Genomic DNA, 20,937 nt, shown 5'->3' on the forward strand with positions numbered 1-20,937 from the left:
CTTCATTAACCCTTTATTACAAGTCACGCTCTTATAGAAGTATATGTGGACTTACGTGAAAAAATCAAATGTATCCAAGAATAAAAAACACAGCACATAAAGTAGTATATGCATTCCAGTGTTCGCGCCGGAGACAGCGGGCGCCCAGGAAAAAGCTCTTCTAAAACGGCCTGGCTCAAGCCGGCCGGGGATGCGAACGGTTCCGGCCGGGGATGCACGGGCCGGCCTCAGGCACAGTGTGGGGGCCGCCTGCCTCCTCCCGCGGCCGGGCGGGCGGTGGGCAGCACCAGCTCCTGGGGCCTCCGGGCCAGCGGCGATCCCAGGCCTGCGGAGCGGGGCGCCGGGCAGAACCCCTCAGGCTGGGGGCGGCGGCGCCAGGCCCTCCGGGGGCGGCAGCGATGACATCCCAGGTTTCCCAGGTGGCTTCAGGGCCAGCCAAAGTGCACCCTCAGAAGCCCGCCGCTTAGTCGGCCTTTTTCAGGAAGATCTAGAAGAGACGGGCTCGGGGTCAGCTGGGGGCCTCAGCGCTCCGCCGGTCGGGTCCGTGGAGCGGACCTGCCCCGCTTACCTCGCTCAGAATGACCCACACTGGGGAGTCTGTCTGGATGGAGAGGCGCAGTGCTTCCAGGGGGCCAAAGGCAGGGTCCACCTCGCCCTCTGCCACACCCTTGTAGAAGGAGCCTGAGGGAGGGCAGCGCTGAGCCATTGCCCCCAGACCCCTGCCCAGCCCAGCTCCCCCCCCCATCTCCACCTGCTGGCCCCCCCCCTCACCTATCTGGAGGTAGCCGTCAGGGCTCCGCGGGTACCGGAGGGTGGCTGAGCGGCCCTCCTGCAGGGCCTCCTTGTCCGACTGGGGGTTCTGGGGGCAACATAAAGGGTCTGAAGCCAGTGGCTGTGGGAGGGGCGGGCCCTCAAGCACATCCACCCCCTACCACACTCACATCGAAGGGCAGCACCTCCACGGACGTGTTGAAGAGCTTGTCCTCTGGGTGCTCAATGTTCCCGCTGCGGAAGAAGAACCTGTGGCCAGAGAGGCCTGTGAGCTGCTGTGCGGGTGGGGCAGAGAAAAGGCCAGGCCTGGCCCAGGAGTGTAGCAGGTGGGCCCTGGGGTGCTGAGTGAGGCTGGGGACCACCCGGGGGGGGGGGCAGCCATTGGGCTGTGCATGGCAACCAGGGACGAAGGTGATGGGCCACTGTCACAGAGCTCCTGTGGGCATTGCTTTAGTCTTAGGAGCTACCATGATGAACCCCTGGGGGTTCCTTATCTTCAGATAAGGAAACTGAGGCAGGGTGAGGTTAAGTGATTCACTGGGGGGCCCAAGAGGGGCAGGTGGTGAGGCCTATCCCCTGGTGGCCACCCTGCCCCTCCCCCAAGGTGGACCTATGGGTGCCGGCACTGACCGCTCAAGACGCAGCGGCTGGAAGAAGCGGAAGCGAATGAAGTCCCCGGCAGCAGGCGTGAAGGCCCAGAAGAAATCCTCACGCAAGTAGGCCTTCTCCAGAGTGAAGTGCTGGTATGTCTTGAGGCTTGTGCTCACCTCGGCCGGTGGGTTCACGTGCTCCTTCCTCAGTGCCTGCTTCCCAAAGTCCTTGTCCTGCCACCCAGAAGGGACAGCGGAGCTAGAGAGGGCCCCCTCTAGAGAGAGACCTTGCCCTGCCCCACCCTCCCACCCCCCATCTCCCCCTCCCCCGGCAGCCCCTGGCTCTGCCCGTCCCCAGCCTGTCCCCCAGCCAGGCCCGAGGGCGGCGCAGCCCACCTTCAGTTTCTGGATCTTGCCCGCCAGCGAGGAGTGCGTGCCCACGTGCTGGAAGAGGGACGGCTTGAAGCGGATCCGCAGGTTGGCCTTCTGCCGGTCACAGTGCTTCTGCAGAGGGATGGGGAGAGCCGAGGGCTTGGCTCGGCTGTCTCCTCGCGTCGGTCCATGCTGGAGGCTGCGTGCCCGCCCTCCCCCGCACTTGGTGGTGCTGCCCCTGCTCACCGCATCCTTCTCGGGGTTGCAGACCTTCACCCACAGAATGTGGTCCAGGAGCCAGTCAATGGGCTTGTCCCGGTAGAACATGAGGATGAACTCCACGATCAGGCTCAGGTCCAGTGACTTGAACATCTTCCCTGGGGGTGGGAAAGGGGGGAAAGGGTGCTGGGTAGGCAACTCTGCCCTGCCCTACTTCCCCTTAATCCCCGTGGTGGGGGTTCTCTAAGGAGGCTCGCACAGCAAGCCCTGTGGGCAGCTGCAGGCAGGTGCGGGCACTACGGGATGGACAGGGGTGGTGAGCCCGACACCTGGAGGCAGAGGGAGGGTGGGAACAGGCCCGCTGCAGCTGCAGGGCACCCTCCCAGAAGAGCTTGCCAGCATGACCCTGTGTGGTACCAGGGCTGAGGAGACAAGGACAGAGAGGCAGAGGTCGGCTGGACTGAGGGGCCCTGGTCAGGTCTGCGGCATGGGGCAGGCTCGGGGGGTGGCGCACCAATGAAGCCCAGCTGGGAGAACTCCAGGATCATCCAGTCCTCCGAGGGCTGCTGGAGTGCGAAGTTCTTCATGGTGCTCAGGTAGTTGGGCTTGGCGACAATGTCATCCTCCAGCTGCGTGGGGCGGGGGGCAGAAGGGGGGATGGACTCAGGATGGGCACAGGGACAGGGCGGGGCTCCACCCAGGCCCAGCCAGGGTCCAGGGCCGGTGGGGGGCAAAGCAGGGTCCTGGTGCTGACCTGCACATAGTAGATGCCTTTGGACTGCGCATACATCATGAGGAAGCAGTAATCGAGGTTCTGTTTGGTCCTCCACCTGCGGGGTAGGGGCAGGAGCTCAGGAGCTCTGACCCCCCCACCCCAACCCCATGTAGCGGTCCTCCGAAGGAGAAACAGACGCACTGCAAGGAAGTGCCTGGGACTTGGGCACCAACAGACCGGGTTCTCACAGCTGGGCCGGTGGCCAGGGGCACGGGGAAGGGGGCAGTGCTTGTACCTGACTCTCTCCTTGGGGTCCCCAAAGGACTCTCGGAGGCGGGAGAAGTCAGGGTAGAAGTGGGGGGAAGGGGAGATGACTTCCAGGAGCCCGGAATGGATCTCCGTGGGGAACCTGGGGGGACAGGAGTCCAGTGGGTGCGCAGCCTCCAGGCACAGCAGTTGGGGCAGCGTTGAGCTAGCCAGACCCTGTCCCTTTGCTCAGGCCCACCAGGCAGCCATCACCCAACGGCACAGCCATCCTACGGAGGCAGTGAGGCTCCAGAGGGGCTGAGCCACCTCTACGCACCCACCCTCTTTCAGTAAAGAGGGGAAGCACCCTCTCCCACAGGGGGAAGGCAGGATCATGTAGGGGAAGCAGGCACCTGTCTGCCCCACACCCCGCAGAGCCCCACCCCCCAACCAGCTTTATGGGTCCGTCAGTACTCACAAGGCTTTGATGTTCTCTGTCACCACCGAGGTGTACTGTGGGTCAGTCTGTGGGGAGACCAAGTGCCCTCCCTAAGCCTGGCTGCCACCCCAAAGGGCCTGGATGAAGGGGCTGGGGGAAGGGGGCGGGCTTCAGATGACCCCATGCACAGAGGGAGTGAGCCCCCCATCCTGAGGGCCGAGTAAGTCTGGGCCGGGGGTGGAGGGGGAGGAGGGCACAGGTGCCTCAGAAAAAGCCCTTTGGTGTACCTGGGGCCTTGGGGGTGGGGCAGCCTAGGTCACTGGCGTCTCCACGAGGGGGCGCTGAAATGGTTCTTTTTAACTTGTCTTCATAGATTTGTGAATGAAACTGACAATTGAACCTCTGATAGTTTTTTCCTCCGTAATGTTGCTCGGTTTTCATTTCTCCTTGTTATTTTGTGCCCTGTGTTCTCTGAATGCTCCCACCCCGCCCCCCGGCCCACTCGCCTCGGCGATCAGCACCACGATGACCGAGTCCTCCTTCTCCTGCGGGCTCAGCTCCGAGATGAGCGAGTGCAGCGTGTCCGTCAGGTACGAGTGCACCTCGCGCCGCACGCTGGGGATGCCCATCACTACCGACACTGCGGGGGCGGGGGCGGGGGCGCGGAGAGTCGGTACCCGCCGGATGCCGGGGACCGCCCCCCGCCCGCGGCCCCTCCCGGGACCCGCCCCTACCTCCAGTGCGGCCCTGGCCCACGCGCACGGCAGGCTGCAGGCTGCTTTCCTTGGCCAGCAGGTGCGGCAGGTGGTGGAAGACGGTAGGCAGGTGCAGCACGTGCTTGTGGGAGACGTTCCACGGCTTCAGTCGCGGATCCTCTGGGTGGGTCGGGAAGGGACAGGTCAGACGAGGCGGCCTGCCATCAGCCCCCGCCTCCCCGGCCGCGGCGGGCGCGGCTCCAGCGCTCACCAGTTAGGCGGCCCCAGGTGCGATTGCCCTCCCCCTCTCGCAGCGCCTGCCTCTCCGACACGGCCCTCTTGATCTCGTCCAGCACCAGGTTGAGCTCCTTGGAGCGCTTGAGGCTCTCCTGCTCAGCCGCATGCAGCCGGTCACGCAGCGCCAGGAACTCCCGCTGGTACACGTCCACCACATCGCCTGTGGGTGGTTCGCACGCTGTCACCAGGGGGCAGCCGCGCACTGACCTATGGTCCCTCGAGTATACCAGCGCGCCCATCTGCATCTGTTCTTGTGCCTGCTCACAAGCCAGCTCCGTGTATGTGTGTGTGTGGGGGGGAGTGTACATAAGGGACACTCTGAGGTCACACTGACACACTGGGGGGAGGAAAATCTTCACTGGTCTGATTGGTACTCTCCAGTACCCTCCCCCTACCCTGCTATCTTCACCTTTGAGGAGACATCTGAGGGAGGGCTGCAGGATCCTTCCAGCCCCAGGTGGGGCAATCCTTGGACTGAATCTTCACCCAGTGCCTCCCAAAGTCCCCCTCTTGCTTCTTTTTGCAGTATCTGCTCCTTCCAGGAGGTGTGATGCCCAATGTCCCGTCCAGGGCACAAGGACCCAGCCCTTCCTCAAGAGGCTTCTTAGCTCCCTAGCCTGTCCCCCTCCCTCCCCTCGACCTCTGCCCTTTGCTCCCCACTCGTGCTCACAGAGGAGGTCACAGGAAGCTAACCCTACCCCCAAAGCCCTCTGGGGATAACCCTCCCTGGGCTCTCAGCCTGTCCTCCAAGTAGGACAGGGCTCCGGTGCCCATTCTGCACTAAGCACCGACTCTGGATTTCCATCTCCCTCCGGGGGAGGCTTCTGCAGTTACAGCCTCCCAGGGCTCCGAGTTGCAGATGAAATTGAGGAACTACTCCCGGGTCACTCAGTGAGTCCGCAGCAGCGAGGGGACAGAGCTCCCAACGCCCGCAGACCTGCTTCTCTGGAGACCTGTACTGGGCATGCATCACCTCGAGGGGTCTGCACACTCCCCCCCAGGAGGACCTGTGTCAGAACCTCCAGCTGGGCCCCAGCTACTGGTATTAGGGGCGCAGGCAGGCCAGGAGCACCACCAGGGTGGGGCTTCCTGACAGTGGAAAGGGATCCCCAGGGTGCCAAGCACCTGGCTCCACTGGTCTGGCGGGGACCAGTGAGCAAGAATGAGACAAACAACATTCCCTCCCCACCCCGCCCCAGGCCGGTGCAGGCGGTCCCACGGGGCTGTGCACTCAAGGACTGTTATCTTGCTTCTGCTCTATTTGCCATCCCGGACAACAGCTCTTCCCTGTCTCCTGTGTCTTTGCATGTGCCGTCTCTTCTGCCTGGGATCCCCTTTCTCTTCTGGGGCTAATGCAAACCCATGTAGCCTTCGAAGCCTAGTTTCAAAGTCTAGTGTTCAAGTCTAGGAAACCTTCCAAAACTCCCCTCTCATTCCCTAGGCAGCTCTTCTGTTCCTTGATTCCCCTGTGGGATCCCAGCCCCCAAAATGCCGGCATAGTCCAGCTATGTGCACCAAAGGTCATGACCAAGGCAAAGTTCTGTCATCTCAGGATACCCCTCCCCCCTTAAGCTGCAGGGGGCAGAGGGCTAAGAGCTAAATCCCAGGGGAAGAGGGATGGGTAGCCCAGGGTGGGGGGGTGCAGAGGGGGAGGCCAGGGAGATGAGCAAAGCAGGCCCTCCCTAAGGCACTCCATACTCATCTGCTTGCCCCATAGGGACAGCCCTGCAGGCGGAGGGAGGGGAGAGTCAGGTTACAAGATCTGTGAGGCTCTGCGCTGGGTTCAGTGGCCGGGTTACCCTGGAAACCTGACCCCTTGAGCAGGAGCCAACCACCCCCATCAAATCCTCACCCACCCAGCCCAGAGTGGGGTGGCACCAGGCGCCAGGAGCATCTTCCTCTGGGGCAGCTGCCCCACAGGGAAGGGGGACTGGAGGTGCCCAGGCCCCCAAGAGGGAGTTCAGAGGTGCTCTGTGAAGGGTGGGGGGAGGCCTCTCTCCCCTCTGACTGCTGCCCCACCCTGGTCTTCTCAGTTAAGTAGGCTGAGCTCTGTTCCACCTTCACCTGCCTGGGCACACAAGCCAGGTGGGCAGCCGTGGGCACCTGAGTCACCCTGGCCACCGAGGCCTGGGCACAGCCTGCTCCCTACCCTGGCCTGCTTTCCTCGGGGCCTCCCCCCAACCCAGGTGCTGAACTGCCTCTGTTTATCAGGAGGTGATGGGCCCTGGCTCCTGCCCACACCAACCCTTCTGTCATTTCCCTCCACACTGCAGGCCCTGTCCCTCAGCAGCCCGCCCCCCCTCCAGCCCTGCCTGCGAGGCCCCCAGCAGGACCGTCGTCCCTGACTTCTCTGCTCCTGGGTCCACTGTCTTTGCCTCTCAAAGCCAGAAACTCAAGCTCTGTGCCTGCCACTCCCTGGGCTGAGCCTTATGTGCCAGGGCTCTGCCAAGCCATCTTGGCACCCCTACGACCTTTTTGGGCTGGGTGGCTGGACTGTCGCATTGAATGGGCCGGGGAGGCAGCTCAAGGGAGGGGAGGGGCAAAGGCCTGGGGAGCCCCTGGCCTCTGGGGGGGCGGGACCAGAGGTCCTGGGAGCTAGGGCTGAGGGCACTTTGGCTTCTTTCTCTCCGCACCTTCCTAACCCAGGGAGGAAGGGTGGAGGGCCTGGCCCCGGGTGCAGCTGGCCCTAGGGAAGGACAGCAGCTGGGGCCAGACTAGTGGCACCTTTCCCACCCCTCCCCCCACCCGAAGGCAGAGTAATCAGGACACCTGAGGCCCATGGACCACAGTCTTCCCCTGGTTCCCTCTTGATGGAAGAAACAGGTTTAAGAGCCAAGCCGGGCACAGACCACGTGCCATGTACTTAGGGAAGGGGAAGCAGGCTCAGAGGGGCTCAGCAGGTGCCAGGCCCAGTGAAGGTGTGGGGTTAACGTGCAGGTGGGGTTGGAGTGTAGAGAGGGCCAGCTGTCCCTCTCCTCTCCAGGCCTTGCAAAGCACCCCTCACAGGGGTCAAGGAGGGTGTCGGTGGTTGCTGGAGTCCGGAATGCTGGGATGCGGGGGAGGGCTGAGGCCGGCCCGCAGGGTCTGCTTCTCTCCCTGGGGATGGGCCTTCAGCAGGTGCTTTGGCTGAGGGCCGGAGTCTGAGGGCTAGTGGAGCTGTTGCACAAATCTGGTCAAGGCTGGATATGAAAGCGGGTCCCAAACCCGGATCCAGGGTCCAGCTGGCCAAGGCCTGGGTGTCCTTCCTGGCCCTTGGCCCGGGGCTTCCGGGAAGCCACCTGCTCCTGCTGCCTCCTTCCTGTTTGGCTCCCAGCCCACCTTTCTTACAGATCCCGGTCCCTCTGGCCTTCCCCTAAGTACTGGCGCCTGTGCCGGCCCTATCCTAAACCCCTCACTCACAGCAGCTGGAAGCTGGGGTCAGGTCCGGCTTCCCCACGCAGGTGCCTACATGTATGAAGGAGAAGGGTTTGCTAAGGGCCCAGATTCAGGCTTTTCTTGAGGCCTCCAAAGACCTGGCTTTGCCAGGCCCCCTAAAACAGGGATAGCCCTTGACAGGGAAGTGCCCAGTCACCCCCTCACAATGCCTCACGGGCTCTTGGGCTTCTGGGAGGACCCCTGCCACTGAGCCCCACACGTCTTTGGCTGGGGTGCTCTACCCACTCCCCAGGCCCTTGGATTGCCAGCCTCCTGGATGACCCCCTCAGAGACGGTGGGCCCTAGATGGAGCCTCTGGTATCTGCCCTCCTGGAGGTCAGTTCCCTGGGGCCAGCCAGGCTCCCAGAGAAGGGCTTGGGGGGGGTGGGGGTTGCTGCACTGCAACTCCTGATGTCAGGCTGGGGGCACGTGGCTGTTGCAGGAGGCACACAGGAACTGCGGCCTGACCGAGGACAGGGTGCAAGGGCTCATCAACCCACCCACAAGCAGACAGATGTGCCCCCGCCCATTAGATCTAGCCCCACCCCGGTCTCCATGCCAGTCGGCTTATGTGGCTACTCTCTCAGAGGTCCAACATGCCTTCCTCCTGCTGACACACACCCCTACAGAGGACTCTGCCCCATTCATGCCTTCTCCCAGGTGACACACCCTACATACAGACTTCCAGAGAACTTTGCCCTAGCCATGCCCTTCCTGTGCCAAGCCCTAGGGACCTCCCTTCAGGGCTCCTGGAGCCCTAAGGCCCCCACCCAGACAGGTTGGTGGACTCCAGTAGGCTGGGCTGGTCAGGCAGGAGGATCAGGCTCAGCTCCGTTTGGACCAGGACCGTCAGGAGGGTTCCAGATACTCCCTCAGTCATTCCTCCTCCAGCTTTATGTAGCCATGGGGTTGAGAAAGAAGGAAGCAGGAGGTAGGAGGGAGGCAGAGGGTCAGCTGGCCTCAGCCTGATCCTGCTTAGACCTCCGGCAGGAAGGCCAGGAGGCAGGAAGGAAGCAGCTATTCCCGGAGGCTCCTATGGTGCAGGCGGGCTGGACAAGGCCTGTGAGGGCCTCCTCAGCCCCCCGCCGTCCCAACCAACACCAGACGACTCCAGCCAGCGCGGGGGGCTGCCCCTACCCCCATCCCCAGGTGTGCAGACCGAGCTCGGAGGACCGTGGTGGCAGACTGGCCAGCCTGCCCAAACTTCAGGTGGGGGGCGGAGGTCCGAGGAGACCACACAAAATAAGTTGACGGGTAGCCGGGGCCCGGCGGGCTAGTCGCGAGGCCGGCGGCGGGCCAGCGCCCGGGTCCCCGCAGAGGAATCCTGGGGCCAGATGTCCTGGAGGAGGGCTGCGGAGGCCCCGGGGAACAGCCCCCCACGGTGGGCTGGTGGGGGGGGGGAGCGGGGAGGTGGTGGGGGTGGAGGGTGCTGCCCGGACGTCCGGCTGCCCCCCTCACACCTGTCTCCGGAACTCGGTACCTTCTCCTGCCCAGGTGCCCGGAGAAGGTACCTTGGGGGCCACCTGGCCACAACCGTCTCCTGACCTTGCGCCTCTGTCCCTCTCTGGAAACTCCAAGGTCCCCGGGTCGCCAGTGGGAGCGACCAGCCCGAGCATGGGCGCAGCCGTACTCACGGAGGCCGGTCCCGCGGTCCTGAGCGCCGCCCCGGGCCCCCGCGGACCGCTCGGCCCCGGCGGCCCAGCCCAGGCCGGAGGAGAATTTCGCTATTCCGGCAGCAAACAAGTGGGGGCGAGGAGGGAGGGGCGTCCTCCCGCGCCGCCCGGGCGGGGAAGGGGCGCCTGCGTCGGCTTCCGGCCGCCTCCCGCGGCCAGCGGCCGGACCCTGCTCCGGCGGCGGGCGCCCAGGTGCGGCCAGGTGTGGGACGCGGCGCGGGGCCCGGGGAGGGGGGGCTCACCTTTCTGGCCGCTGAGCGCCGCGTACCAGGAGAGCGAGAGGAAGGCGCACAGGCAGAAGAGCAGCAGCGTCAGGAAGGTGCCATTGCGGAGCCTCATCTCGGGTGCGCGGCGGGCGCCGGCGGGGCCGAGGCCGCATGGCCCGGGGAGCCGGGGCCGGGGCGCGGGGGCCGGGAGGCGGCGGCGGGGTTGGGGGGGGCGCCCCGGCCCCGGGGCGGGGAGGGGCTGGGGGCCCGGGGCCGGGCGGGGACGCGGGCGGGCGGGCGGCGCGGGGGACCCGGCCGGGCGCCGCGCTGACGGCTCCTGGGTCGGGGGGAGCGGCGCGGGGCAGGCGGCGCGGGCGGCCTCGACTGGGCGGCTGGGCCGGGCCGGGCTGGGCCAGGCTAGGCTGGGCGGCGAGAGCCGCGGCCCGGCCTGGATCCGGGGCCGCGGCGGAGTCGGCAGCGCAGGGCGGGGCGGCCCGGATTTAAAGGGGCCGCATCACCCGTTGCCGCCACCAGCACCGCGAGGGGGCGGGGTGGGGTATCGGCTCCCCGGATCCCGCCCGCGCGGCCCGGGACGGTGCATTCTCCCCCCCGCCCCGCGTGGGCTCGCACGGCTCCGGCTTCGGGCCGCCTCGGGTAGGTCGAGGCCGGGGCCTTCGCGAGGTCGGGTCGGGCTGCGGTGCCGGCGGCGCGCCGGGGGTGGGGGTGGGGGGCTCGGACCCCCGCTTCTTAACCTCTCCATTAGGACCCACCTCCCCTCCCCACCTGAGACCCGGACCCCACGTCCCCTTTAACCCGGACCCTCAGGCCGGTGGGAGGGGGCAAGTTGCGGCTGGGGCTGGCGGTGCCTCGAGTTGGGAGGCCGGCCCGGAGTGGCCGCTGCCTGCACCGACGCCCCCGGGCGCTTTCCCTTCCAGGACCTTTCTCCGGTTGGCGGGGTGGAGGCGTGCTGGGGGCCCCGGAGGCGCTCCTGCTCCGCCGAGTACGGACAATGGGCCGTTTTCAGGAGCAAAAGAGCCGCCGTTACGCGGGTGTTAGGCACAGGGACCAGTCCCGAGCGGGGCTGGCTCCCGGGGTGCTGGCGCGGGTGGGCGGGAGGCAGGGGGCACCGCAGGGTGAGGCGGGCGGCGGCCGCTCGCTGTCCAGCGCCTCCCCCCTCCCCGCGGGGCGCTCCCACCTTCCTTCTTTCCCCAAACCTCTGTGAACGCGGAGAGGGTACAAACAATAAAGGGATTCGTGCAACTGAGGTTCGGGGCGGGCATTTGGGGAGCGCCCTTGTGTGCAATTCCTGGGAGTTCTGGTTCCCAGCATTGCCCGCAGGCTCCGCCCGGTGGGAAAGGCTTTGGCCGGGGAGAGGTTTCCGCCTGGGGGTCGCCGGGGATTTGTCTTTCTCCTCCAGCCCAGGTCCACACCTGGGGGCAGGACGTGCTGCAGGGAGCGCGGCAGGGTCTGGGCGTGAGCCTCTGCAGAGGTATTTATGCCGGGAGCAGGGGTGGCAGGACCACTGGCTGAGGCGGGCCTCCTGGGGCCCGATGAAATGACTGGCCTCAGTTTTCCTGCAGACCCGATTTCAACGCTGGCACAGGTACTGCTCTTCTCTACTTGTAATGAAGTATTTTTTTAAAAAAGATTTATTTTAGAGAGGGGGAGGAAGGGGCAGAAGAAGAAAGAGTCTCAAGCACGCTCCACGCTGAGTGCGGAGCCCGTTGTCGCTGGGTCCCATCCCAAGACCCTGAGATCATGACCTGAGCCCAAACCGAGAGCTGGTCACCTAACCGACTGAGCCACCCAGGCGCCCCCTAATGAACTTTATGAACGGACACGAGGCCTTGTTGGATTCTTCTCCTCCTCCTTCTTTTTAAGATTTTATTTATTTGAGAGAGAGAGAGAGAGAGAACGAGAGAGAGAACTAGCGGATGCATGAGCAGGGGGGAGGGGCAAAAGGAGGGGGAGAAGGAGAAGCTGACTCCGGGCTGAGCAGGGAGCCCTAAGCGGGGCTGGAACCCAAGACCCTGGGATCATGACCTGAGCCGAAGGCAGACACTTAACCCACTGAGCCATTGTTGGAGTCTTCTGAAGGAAACTGTGTTTCTGTGTTTTCAGAGGGCATCTGCTGTTTGTGGCTGGGGATTATGGTTTTTCATCTGGACTGCGATACAGAGGGTTTTCAGTTTTTCTAAATATGTGTTCAGGTTTAAAAGTGAGTTGATTTAAGGAAAATGATAAAACCAGTAGAAATTAAAGAGATGGCCTGTTTGTGATGAAAGTTTGGGGGGAACTCATCCGAGTCCCCTCCCACTGACACTCTGGCTTTGGGGAGGAGGAACTGGAATCAGGGACGCCCCGGGGAGGTGGGCAGAATCCTGGGGATTGCAGGGCCTCTATCAGGATTGGGACTATCCAGGGCCATGGTGGAGGAGAAGGGCGCTGGTCTACTTTGGGAAGTGGGCGAGGGGCTGGGGGATGTAGGCTGGAGGGGGCCACACCCCCCCTGGTTGGGCAGCCAAAGGGGTCCAGGCTATGGCGTTTTGGGGGCAGTCTTTCCCGACCCCGCTAGCCAAGCTGCCTTTCTGTGCCTCTTCCCCACCGCCCCATCAGAATCCCAGGAGGGATTCCCCACGCACCTGCCACTTTGTCAACGCCATGCCCGAATGAACGTCCTGCCGGGGATCGTGCGCTAAGGGGAGGTCATGGCAAGAGAGCAGAAGCCTAACGGGGCCTGCAGAAGTGACATCACTGTGACTCATTTGTTCCTGCATTCATACGTTCATTCATTCTGCCCACTGTGGCGGGGGGGGGGGGGGGGGGGCCTTGGTCCTGCCGTCCCAGCTCCTGGAGGACTCCCAACTTTCTCCTTTGAAACAGGGGAGCGCTTGCTGGGCTCCCGTGCAGTTTTCCACTGTTCTCTGTGCCCTTGCAATAATTCGATCCCTGGGCGCCTGGGTGGCTCAGATGGTTAAGCGACTGCCTTCGGCTCAGGTCATGATACTGGAGTCCTGGGATCGAGCCCCCACATCAGGCTCCCTGCTCAGCGGGGAGTCTGCTTCTCCCTCTGACCCTCCCCCCCCCCATGCTCTCTATCTCTCATTCTCTCTCTCAAATAAATAAATAAAATCTTAAAAAAAATAAAAAATCGATCCCTTCCAGGCCTGGGGAGCAGCACCCCCTCCCCCAAGGGTTCAGTTTCTGTGTCGGGGATGGGGATGGCAACTCCAATCCCCACGCAGGAGAAAGCATGGAGCCAAATGGGCACAGAAAAGTCCTGCTTTCTCCCCAGACCCCAGGCTGTGTACCCGGCTTCCTACAGAGTGAAAATGCCCCCATGTCAGAATCAACTGCCCGCCCTGGAGATTTTCCGGGATGGCCCTTGGCGGTGGCTCATCCTTCCATCCTTCTTTCCTGGGCTTACCTGTGGTCCAGGGACCCAGAACTGGGGAGGTCTAGGAGTTAAGATGAGAAAGAAAAAAAAAAATCCATCTTTATTTTCACTGATCTGTAACTGAAACGTGGCATTTCCTCCAATTATGAATGGAGGCAGGGAAACCCAGCAGATTTAGTGGTGCTTAAGACCATTGCACAGAAATCACAGGGATTTTCAGGCTACGGGTGTTGCAGACACCTCCAGATAGGCGTGCCACACTCCCACTTGGCAATTCTGGTGTTTATTGGCCCTGCATCTCTATATTATAATGGAATGAGTTAATAAAGAGTCACGGGTCGGGTGCCTGGCTCAGTTGGTAGAGCACGTGACCCTTGATTTCAGGGTCCGGAGTTCAAGCTCCACACTGGGCATAGAACTTACTTAAAAAAAAAAAAAAGGATCACAGGTGCTTCTACGTCACAGATTTGTAGGGCTTTTTGTTCTTATTTATTTTGAAGATTTTATTTATTTGACAGAGAGAGACACAGCGAGAGAAGGAACACAAGCAGGGGGAGTGGGAGAGGGAGGAGCAGGCTTCCCACTGAGCAGGGAGCCAGATGCGGGGCTCGATGCGGGGCTCGATGCGGGGCTCGATGCGGGGCTCGATGCGGGGCTCGATGCGGGGCTCGATGCGGGGCTCGATGCGGGGCTCGATCCCAGGACCCTGGGATCCTGACCTGAGCCGAAGGCAGACGCTTAACAACTGAGCCACCCAGGCGCCCCTATTTATTTATTTTGAAAAAGTAGGCTCCATGCCCAACGAGGGGCTTGAATTCAGGACCCTGAGATCAAGACCCGAGCCAGCCAGGCAGGCGCCCCACAAATCTGTGTTTTTATATTTTGATATTTGCATTTCGATGTTAGCACTCTTTTTGTAATGCAGTATATTTTAAGCATTTCGAAACATGGTTCTAAGCAGGGATCCTTTGGCTTCTCCAGATGCTAAGGGAATCTCCTGCCCCCGAGAGTTTGGAAGTCCTGCCCTAAGCCTCACCTCGTCCCCTCAGGGGGCCCTTCTTTCCTTGGACGCCTCATTTCCATTTTCATTCATAACCAATGTTCTGAGTGTTCACCATGTGCCAGCCAGGCATGAGTCACCAGCGACACCAGGGCCACTCCCTAGGACACTACCCTGCCAGCCTCCCATCCCTGGCTGGAAAGGTAAAGTCCCTGGGGCTCAGAAAGCTTACAGTGGGGGAAATTCCCTTGTCCAAAGACAGAGGGCCTTCCTGGGAAAATGAGGTTAGTAATATGCCCCAGTGGAGAAGGATGGCTTGGCCTCAGCAGAGGGGTCAGCTGGATCAAACGCCTCGGTGGAAGGAGTCCCCAGACCCCCAGGGGTCTGGTCCTTGCACACCTTGCCAGGGTTGGGGGTTTTTACCCTTGGAGCTACGGGGAGTGGCCAAAGCAAGAAGAGTCAGGGCTGCCGTAGGATTGAGACAGTCATACTGACATCTTGAAAATATCACTACAGCAGACAGGGAGAAGGGGCCGGAGGGGGTAAGAGAGGAAGCAGGGAGATGAACCAGGGGCTGTTGTAGGTGAAGGAGTCCAGAACACGTCACTGTGGCATGAAAATTATATCAGGCTGAAAGCATTTGAAAATAGGCTTTTTCTTCAACTCCCTTATGTGCCTAAAAGCAAGGCCTCCCAAAATAACTCAATTGTCCTAAATCCCCTCCAGCGTGGCTTTTACCACCTGATAAACCCATTGTCACAAAACCATCAATAATACCTCCCCACTGTTCTCCTGAGGGCCCATTTTATCTTTCCTAAAAGTATTTTTGTTTTCCCCATAAGTACCCTCTCCTCCTCTGCTTTCCCTATTAAGTTGGTATATAAGCCCCCCAAATTCTAAATACTGGAATAAAAATCAGTCTTTTATTTTGCTAATCTGTTTTCTTTTCTTTTTCTTTTGTGTCAGTTTAATTTACAGACCCTAGGTCCTGAACCTAAAAGGGTAGAGGAAAAGTTTTCCGTTCTGCCCTGACATAGGCATCTGGGAGAGAGGTGGTCTGGAATGGGGGGCAGGGGGCTGGAGATGAAGAGAAGTCGATAGGTGCAGGACAACGTTTAGGCGATTGTATATCGTTGAGGTCGAGAGTGTGGACTAGAGAGGCAGCCTGCCTGGGTTCCTAATCCTGACTCCACCCCTACGTGACACAGCTGTGTGACTTTGGGCAAGTTACTGCATCTTTTCTGTGCCACTTTCCCTGTGGGGATAAGGGGCGTCTGGGTGGCTCAGTCGGTTAAGCGTCTGCTTTCGGCTCAGGTCACAATCCCAAGGTCCTGGGATTGAGCCCCGCATTGGGCTGCGAGCCTGCTTCTCCCTTTCCCTCTGCTGCTGCCCCTGCCTGTGCTCTCTCTTTCTGTCAAATAAATAAATAAAATCTTAAAAAAATTAAAAAAAAAGAAAAGTGGGGATAATAGTCAGAATAGGCTTAATAGCCCCAAATTTCCATGATTTAATAAAGGTATATTTCTCAAAGCCACGTATCTCCCAAGGGTCCTCGGGGACCCTGCTCACGGTAGTTCCTGCCCAGACTTTCAGATGCGACCGTCTGAACATCACAGGCTTCCCCGACAGGGAAAGAGAGCTCTAGAAGCTCCGGCATTGGCAAATAAACACATGCGCTGGCCTGTAAGTGATCCAGGACTCTTCTCTCAGGTCCTGGGCCGGAACAAATCATGTGACGTTACCTCAGGGGAGCAGGTGAGTTCATATAGATAAAATATTCAGAATGCTTCCTGGCATAAGAGAAGCGCTACGCAAGTATTTTTACGGTGATTATCGGCATGTACGACCAACGGGAACTGCTGGGGGTCTTGAGGGCACCGCAGGGTCCCAGCTGGACCCCCGGGTTGCTGGCTGGCATCGTGCGGAGAGTCCTTGCCATTGGGGACTCCGGGGCAGGCACGAGGCGTGGTGGTTTAGTACTCGTGGCTACCGCTGACCGAGACCCAAATCAACTGGTTTAAGGCATCTCGTGATCCAGCGTCAGGCCTGCCGGGGACCGAGGAGCCCAGATGCCGAGCTCAGGGTCGGCGGCCAGCTTGGGTTACACACCCAATCCTGACCCAGGGCGCCACAGTGCTCTGGTTGGCCGAGCTTGGGTCACGTACCTGTTCCACCCTACCCTCAGCGCTGGGGAGAAATGAATCCTTAAGGGACCATTTCCATCCTTAAAGGAAACTGGGAATGCATGTAAAATGCAACAATGAGGGCTGTAAACTTCCTTCTCTCACCCGCTAACTCTTGTCGAGGGGAACTTCAGCGCCCCCACCCCGGCCCCCAGAACTACAGACCCTGAGAGTGGAGGAGTGTGGGTCCCTATAGCCCAGGGCCGGGGGGGTGGGGGGGGGCTATGTTCTCGTTAGTAGCTGAGAACACGCCCTACTGACTTCTTCCCACCTGACATGCTTTTAACTGGGTCACAGTGGGGCCACCGGCAAACCTGGGCCTGCGCCTCCCCCCCGCCCCGGCCCCGCATCGGCCCAGGCCCTGTGGGCTTCAGGCCCTCTCTCCTCAGCTCAGGGCCCGCCAGACGGGAAGTCCTGGGCTCCAGGCAGAGGTGGGTGCCAAGGATCCAGCCTCAGCCCCCAGGGCCCTGGGATGCCATTCTCCTGTCCTCTCATCTGGTCATGGGTGGGAGCTCTGCGCCCCTCCTGCCCCAGGGTCTGTGGGATGGCTGGAGCCCAGGTGCTGGGCAAGGTAAGGTTGCAGAGTCTTTGCTTGGGCCCCCATGGGAGGGGGTCGCCTGGGCCTTCTTTCCACAGTGAGCCAGGGCTGTCCCAAGGAGGACCTTCTGCTGTACCTGCACCCTAGCGTCAGAGTGACGGCGATGTGGAACACCATCCCCATGCACCCCACAAACGGTACCCGAGCTCCCACACATGACAGGCGCGGGGACACGGGCAGGACTAAAGGTACCCACGGCCTACCCTGGCCGCAGAGGGCACGCAGGGATGTGGAGGAGGAGCCGAGCCAGGCGTGCTGGGAAGAGGGGAGCCCCGGCTCGGGACACACAGGGCCTGGGGCCATGCAGTGAGTCCCCTTGCATCAGGCAGAGAGGAGGGGTGCGCGAGGCACTGGGTAGACCCCGGTGGTGAGGGCTGTCAGGGCGCTGGGACTTGGGAGCACACGAAAGCCTGATAACTTTTTCAGAAGGTTTTCAGATGGGACCTGGGCAGGTGGGGGTGGACATGTCCCTGAGCCACTGACCCCAAACCCCCGTCCCCTCTCCAGAAAGCGTGGCTTCCGTTTCAGGCACCCTCTCATTGCCTGGCCTGGAACCGGAGCCTCCCGCACGCTCTGCCCCCACTGCCTCCAGCTGTTGGCACCTGCTCTGCCAGGTCCACATGCCTCCTCCGGGCTCCTGCTCGGATTGGCCTGGGGCACCTTGACCCCTCCATCCGGGATCGCTGCACTGTCTCATCACGGTCCCCTCCACCATACCACCAAGCTTCTCCGTTTACGATTCCAGAACCATCTGCTGTCAGGCTGGCTCTCTGGGGGCCCACAACAGTGCGCACATGGGGGTCGGTCTCGACCAAGGATGGGAGAGGGCTGTGAGGTGCAGCGCCGTTGGATCCCAGTTGGGACCCTCGTGGCCCTCGTCGGAGCCTCCATCCTGGGCATGGGAAAGGTCCACTTAATGAGCGGCCTTAGGGGGCCACCAGATCTGATGTGTGTGTGTCAGGAGTGCTCTCCCTGGGTGGGGGAGACCAGTGCCCTTGCTGGCATCTCCATGGGGCAAGGACCCACCCAGGGTGAAGGGCCCAGGGACACACGCTTGAGAGGGTGCTGGTCAGTGGGCACCAGTAGGGTGGGGTGAGGACGACGTCAGGTCCCCCTCTACCCAGGTGGCCTGCGCCTCCCTCCAGGGACCCCCCACCTTGGCCCAAGCTCTGGCCGCACATTCCTTCCCAGCCAGGCACGCAGGGCTCAGCGAGACAGGCCCCTAGGGCCACCCATCGATCGGACTTAGTGCTTCTGCCCAGCCTGGGCACTGAGCTTTCTTTCCTTTTTTTTTTTTTTTTTAAGATTTTATTTATTTATTTGAGATAGTGAGGGAGTGTGTAAGAGAAAGTGCGTGCGAGCACACAAGCAGGGGGAGCAGCAGAAGGAGAGGGAGAAGCAGACTCCCTGCTGAGCAGGGAGCCTGATGCGGGATTCGATTCCAGGACCCTGGGATCACGACCTGAGCCGAAGGCAGACGCTTAACCAACTGAGCCACCCAGGTGCCCCCGAGCTTTCTGATATGCATTTGTACACATGGCCTGAATTAGGCCTTGGCCCGCCTCCATTTCCTCACTCAGTGTTGGTGAGAGCTGCCTCCGTGGCCCAGTGCCCACAGAGGAGCACCATCAGGTGCAGAGGGTACCCCTCAGTGCCCCCTGTAGGACCCAAGTGTCCCACCCTGTGGGATGGTATGCAGGCAGAGCTGAGCCCAGGCTGCTGCTCCCGTCCTCCAACCACGCCCTGGCCACTTAGCCTGCCCTAACGCTCCAGTCACGACTCTTTGTGGCTTTACTGCATTTCCCTGATGAGGCATGCCTTCAGCCCCTTTTCTTCCTTTTTTTTTTTCTTTTAAAGATTTATATATTTGTTGTTAAGACAGTGGGTGGGGCAAAGGGAGAGGGAGAGAGATTTCCAAGCGGACTCTGCGCTGAGCGTGGAGTCTGATATGGGGCTTGATCTCTCCACCTGAGAACACGAACTGAGCCGAAACCAAGAGTCGTATGCTTAACTGACTGCACCACTCAGGCACCCCGAGCCCTTTTTCTTTAAGAACACCCCCAAACCCACCCACCCTCACCCCACCACAGTCCCCCCACTTGGCTGATAACACCCAGTGTCTGGGGATTTTTGCAAGGGGGTGCTCAGGAGAGGCCCCATGGAGGAGATGACAATGCAGGAGGAGGAGGGAGAGTTCCAGATAGGGGGAGGAGCCAGGGGAAAGTCATCAGGTAGAATGATTCGGCAAGGTTAGGAACCAAGGTGGGGGTGTGTCCCTCCCTTGTGATGGAGTAGAAGGGAGCGTGGAGGATGGTGTGGAGCTCCCACCCACGAGTCACACTGTTCCTCCATGGAGAAACAAAGTCAGTCCTTGGACCCCGTGCTGGGTTCTGGAGGAGCCTGATCCCCTGTGATCCTCAGTTTCCTCGAGGTGGCCCAGAGCGATGTGGCCTGAGTCCTGCCCATGGCCTTGTCTCTGGTGGCCCCGGCACCCACCTGTAGGCTTGGCTCCATACCCCAAAGAAAATAAACAGAACTTCAGAAAGCCATCGTCAGGGGACGGGATTACTTCTGTAAGGAACGAGGCACTGAGGTGGTTACAACATACAAGACAGCAATAAACCGAATCAGATGACCTCCCGGCCACCCCTGCTCGTCCCCCAGAAACTCCTGACTCATGTCTCTTCTGTGCTCCCCACTCTTTCACCTCAAACCCTACTCTGGTCTCCTTCCTGACACCCCCACCCCCAGCTGATGCCCCCAAAGGCAGCCAAACCACAGCTAGCTACCTGGGAGGGCCCCATTCTAGCCCCATTTCAAAGACGGGGAGACTCAGAGGCTTGTCATAAGCCCGAAGATGGCGGGACTGGTGCACAGTGGGTCTTCTGACTCAGGTGCCAGTGGGCACAGGGGAGGTCCCTGCAGTCCAGGGAGGGGACGGGCAGATGTCAGAAGGAGGCTTTGGACCCCGGGGAAGGGTCTGCTTGGCTCTGGTCTCCCTGCTGCCACGGCGGCCTCTGTGGGCTCTCGTGGGCTCTGGGGTCCCGCTCCCCACCCCGGCTGCCTGTTAAAATGTCACGGAGCCTGGTAGCAGTGGGGCGGGATCCCCGTCAGGACGGTGGTCATGGGATGCTGACTCACTGCCGACCGGACCACCTGACCTCTCCCGGCAGGCGACAGGGCCCTGCCAGGGGGTTCCCCAGCTGCGGCCTTGTTTACTTCTCACTGGCCTTGGGGGAGGAGGGGAGGCCAGGGCCACGCTCAGTGGGAGGGCATCCTGGGAAGGCCAGAGCGGGGACTCTCCTAGAGGTGGGGGCCTCCAGGTTGGCTTCCCGGGCCCCATTTCCTGCCACCCCCATTTCCCCTAAGCTCTCCATCCCTCCTTGCAGACCCACCATGGTCCCCAATGGGGCCAAAGGGCCAGAAAGCAAAGGAGGTTTTGCCTGCAAGCGTCTGTTTCCGCTGCTTGTTTGGACAGGGGCCGCACCTCGAGCCCTTCTGAGACCCAAGGTCCCCCAGAGCCCCAGGGCTTTCCTTCTGCATACCCCACTCACTCGGATGAGGCCCCTGAAACTTGGGGGGCTGGGAAGCTGGGGTCTTGGTCCAGGCTGCCCTGCGTGGCGAGGCCCCAGGCCTGCTGAGTCACACACCCATGGACGCCTGTGGGCCCCAGCAGCCTCTGCCCAGCTTGCCCCTTGTCCATCCTCTGACCCCGTCTGCAGGGCAGTGAGCATCCGGTCCCTTTCCCAGGCTCACAACAGGGATGCGGGGAGGGGCCTGAGAGGGTACACCCTCTTTAAAGGGCTGCTTGGGGCAGAATGCACCTACTCTGGAGCCCCCTGGGAAGGACCAGCCACACCTGCGGACAGGTCCCTGCTGTGTTCCCATAAGCAGATGGCCTTCACAGCTGAGAGCCAAGTCCACCCACCCACCCTTCCCTTCTGGCTCTCCCATCGCACAAACCCCACCACCAGAGGACATGACTCCGACTCAGCAGGTCTGCCTTCTACTCTCAGGACCCCGCCTGGGACACTACATAGGACGACATACCCTTCCCGCCCACCTCCTTTCAAGACCCCACTTCCTCCAGGCCTTGTGAACAGGTGGGTCTTGTCACATAAA

The 20,937-nt window shown here is 61.3% G+C and overlaps 2 protein-coding genes across 8 annotated transcripts in view; one reads left to right on the plus strand and one right to left on the minus strand.

Annotated features, from left to right (window-relative positions):
• Positions 1-9,821, minus strand: MGAT4B (alpha-1,3-mannosyl-glycoprotein 4-beta-N-acetylglucosaminyltransferase B). Of its 7 annotated transcripts, XM_027606266.1 has the most exons (16): positions 9,674-9,795; positions 7,744-7,788; positions 4,319-4,504; positions 4,087-4,227; positions 3,859-3,992; positions 3,392-3,438; positions 2,963-3,076; positions 2,707-2,782; positions 2,467-2,581; positions 1,980-2,110; positions 1,758-1,865; positions 1,402-1,595; positions 942-1,020; positions 772-859; positions 569-681; positions 1-487 (listed from the first exon to the last, which is right to left on the minus strand). In XM_027606266.1, exons 1-16 carry the CDS (start codon positions 9,768-9,770, stop codon positions 464-466), a joined length of 1,692 nt encoding a protein of 563 aa, XP_027462067.1. In that variant the 5' UTR covers positions 9,771-9,795; the 3' UTR covers positions 1-463. The 7 variants fall into 7 exon arrangements, with proteins under 7 accessions (XP_027462067.1, XP_027462069.1, XP_027462071.1 ...); XM_027606268.1 differs by lacking the exon at positions 7,744-7,788 and having other exon boundaries at positions 9,674-9,821; XM_027606270.1 differs by lacking the exon at positions 2,963-3,076.
• The window catches only part of SQSTM1 (sequestosome 1), a 23,219-nt gene continuing 11,935 nt past the window's right edge, over positions 9,654-20,937 (plus strand). Inside the window, exon 1 of the mRNA XM_027606272.2 lies at positions 9,654-9,775. The gene's annotated coding sequence lies outside the window, so the exon portion shown is untranslated. The remainder of the gene's footprint in view (positions 9,776-20,937) is intronic.

Source organism: Zalophus californianus, chromosome 5, assembly GCF_009762305.2.
Source record: "Zalophus californianus isolate mZalCal1 chromosome 5, mZalCal1.pri.v2, whole genome shotgun sequence".
Taxonomy (NCBI): Eukaryota; Metazoa; Chordata; class Mammalia; order Carnivora; family Otariidae; genus Zalophus; species Zalophus californianus.

Bases quoted from the DNA above. Each gene is read 5' to 3' on its own strand.
- MGAT4B (XM_027606263.1), bottom strand. From the start codon at position 9,770: ATGAGGCTCCGCAATGGCACCTTCCTGACGCTGCTGCTCTTCTGCCTG. The intron at 4,228-4,318 runs GTGAGCGCTGGA...CGACCCACCCAG, and splicing joins CACCTGGGGCCGCCTAACTG to AGGATCCGCGACTGAAGCCG. The intron at 682-771 runs GTGAGGGGGGGG...GCCCTCCCTCAG, and splicing joins TGACGGCTACCTCCAGATAG to GCTCCTTCTACAAGGGTGTG.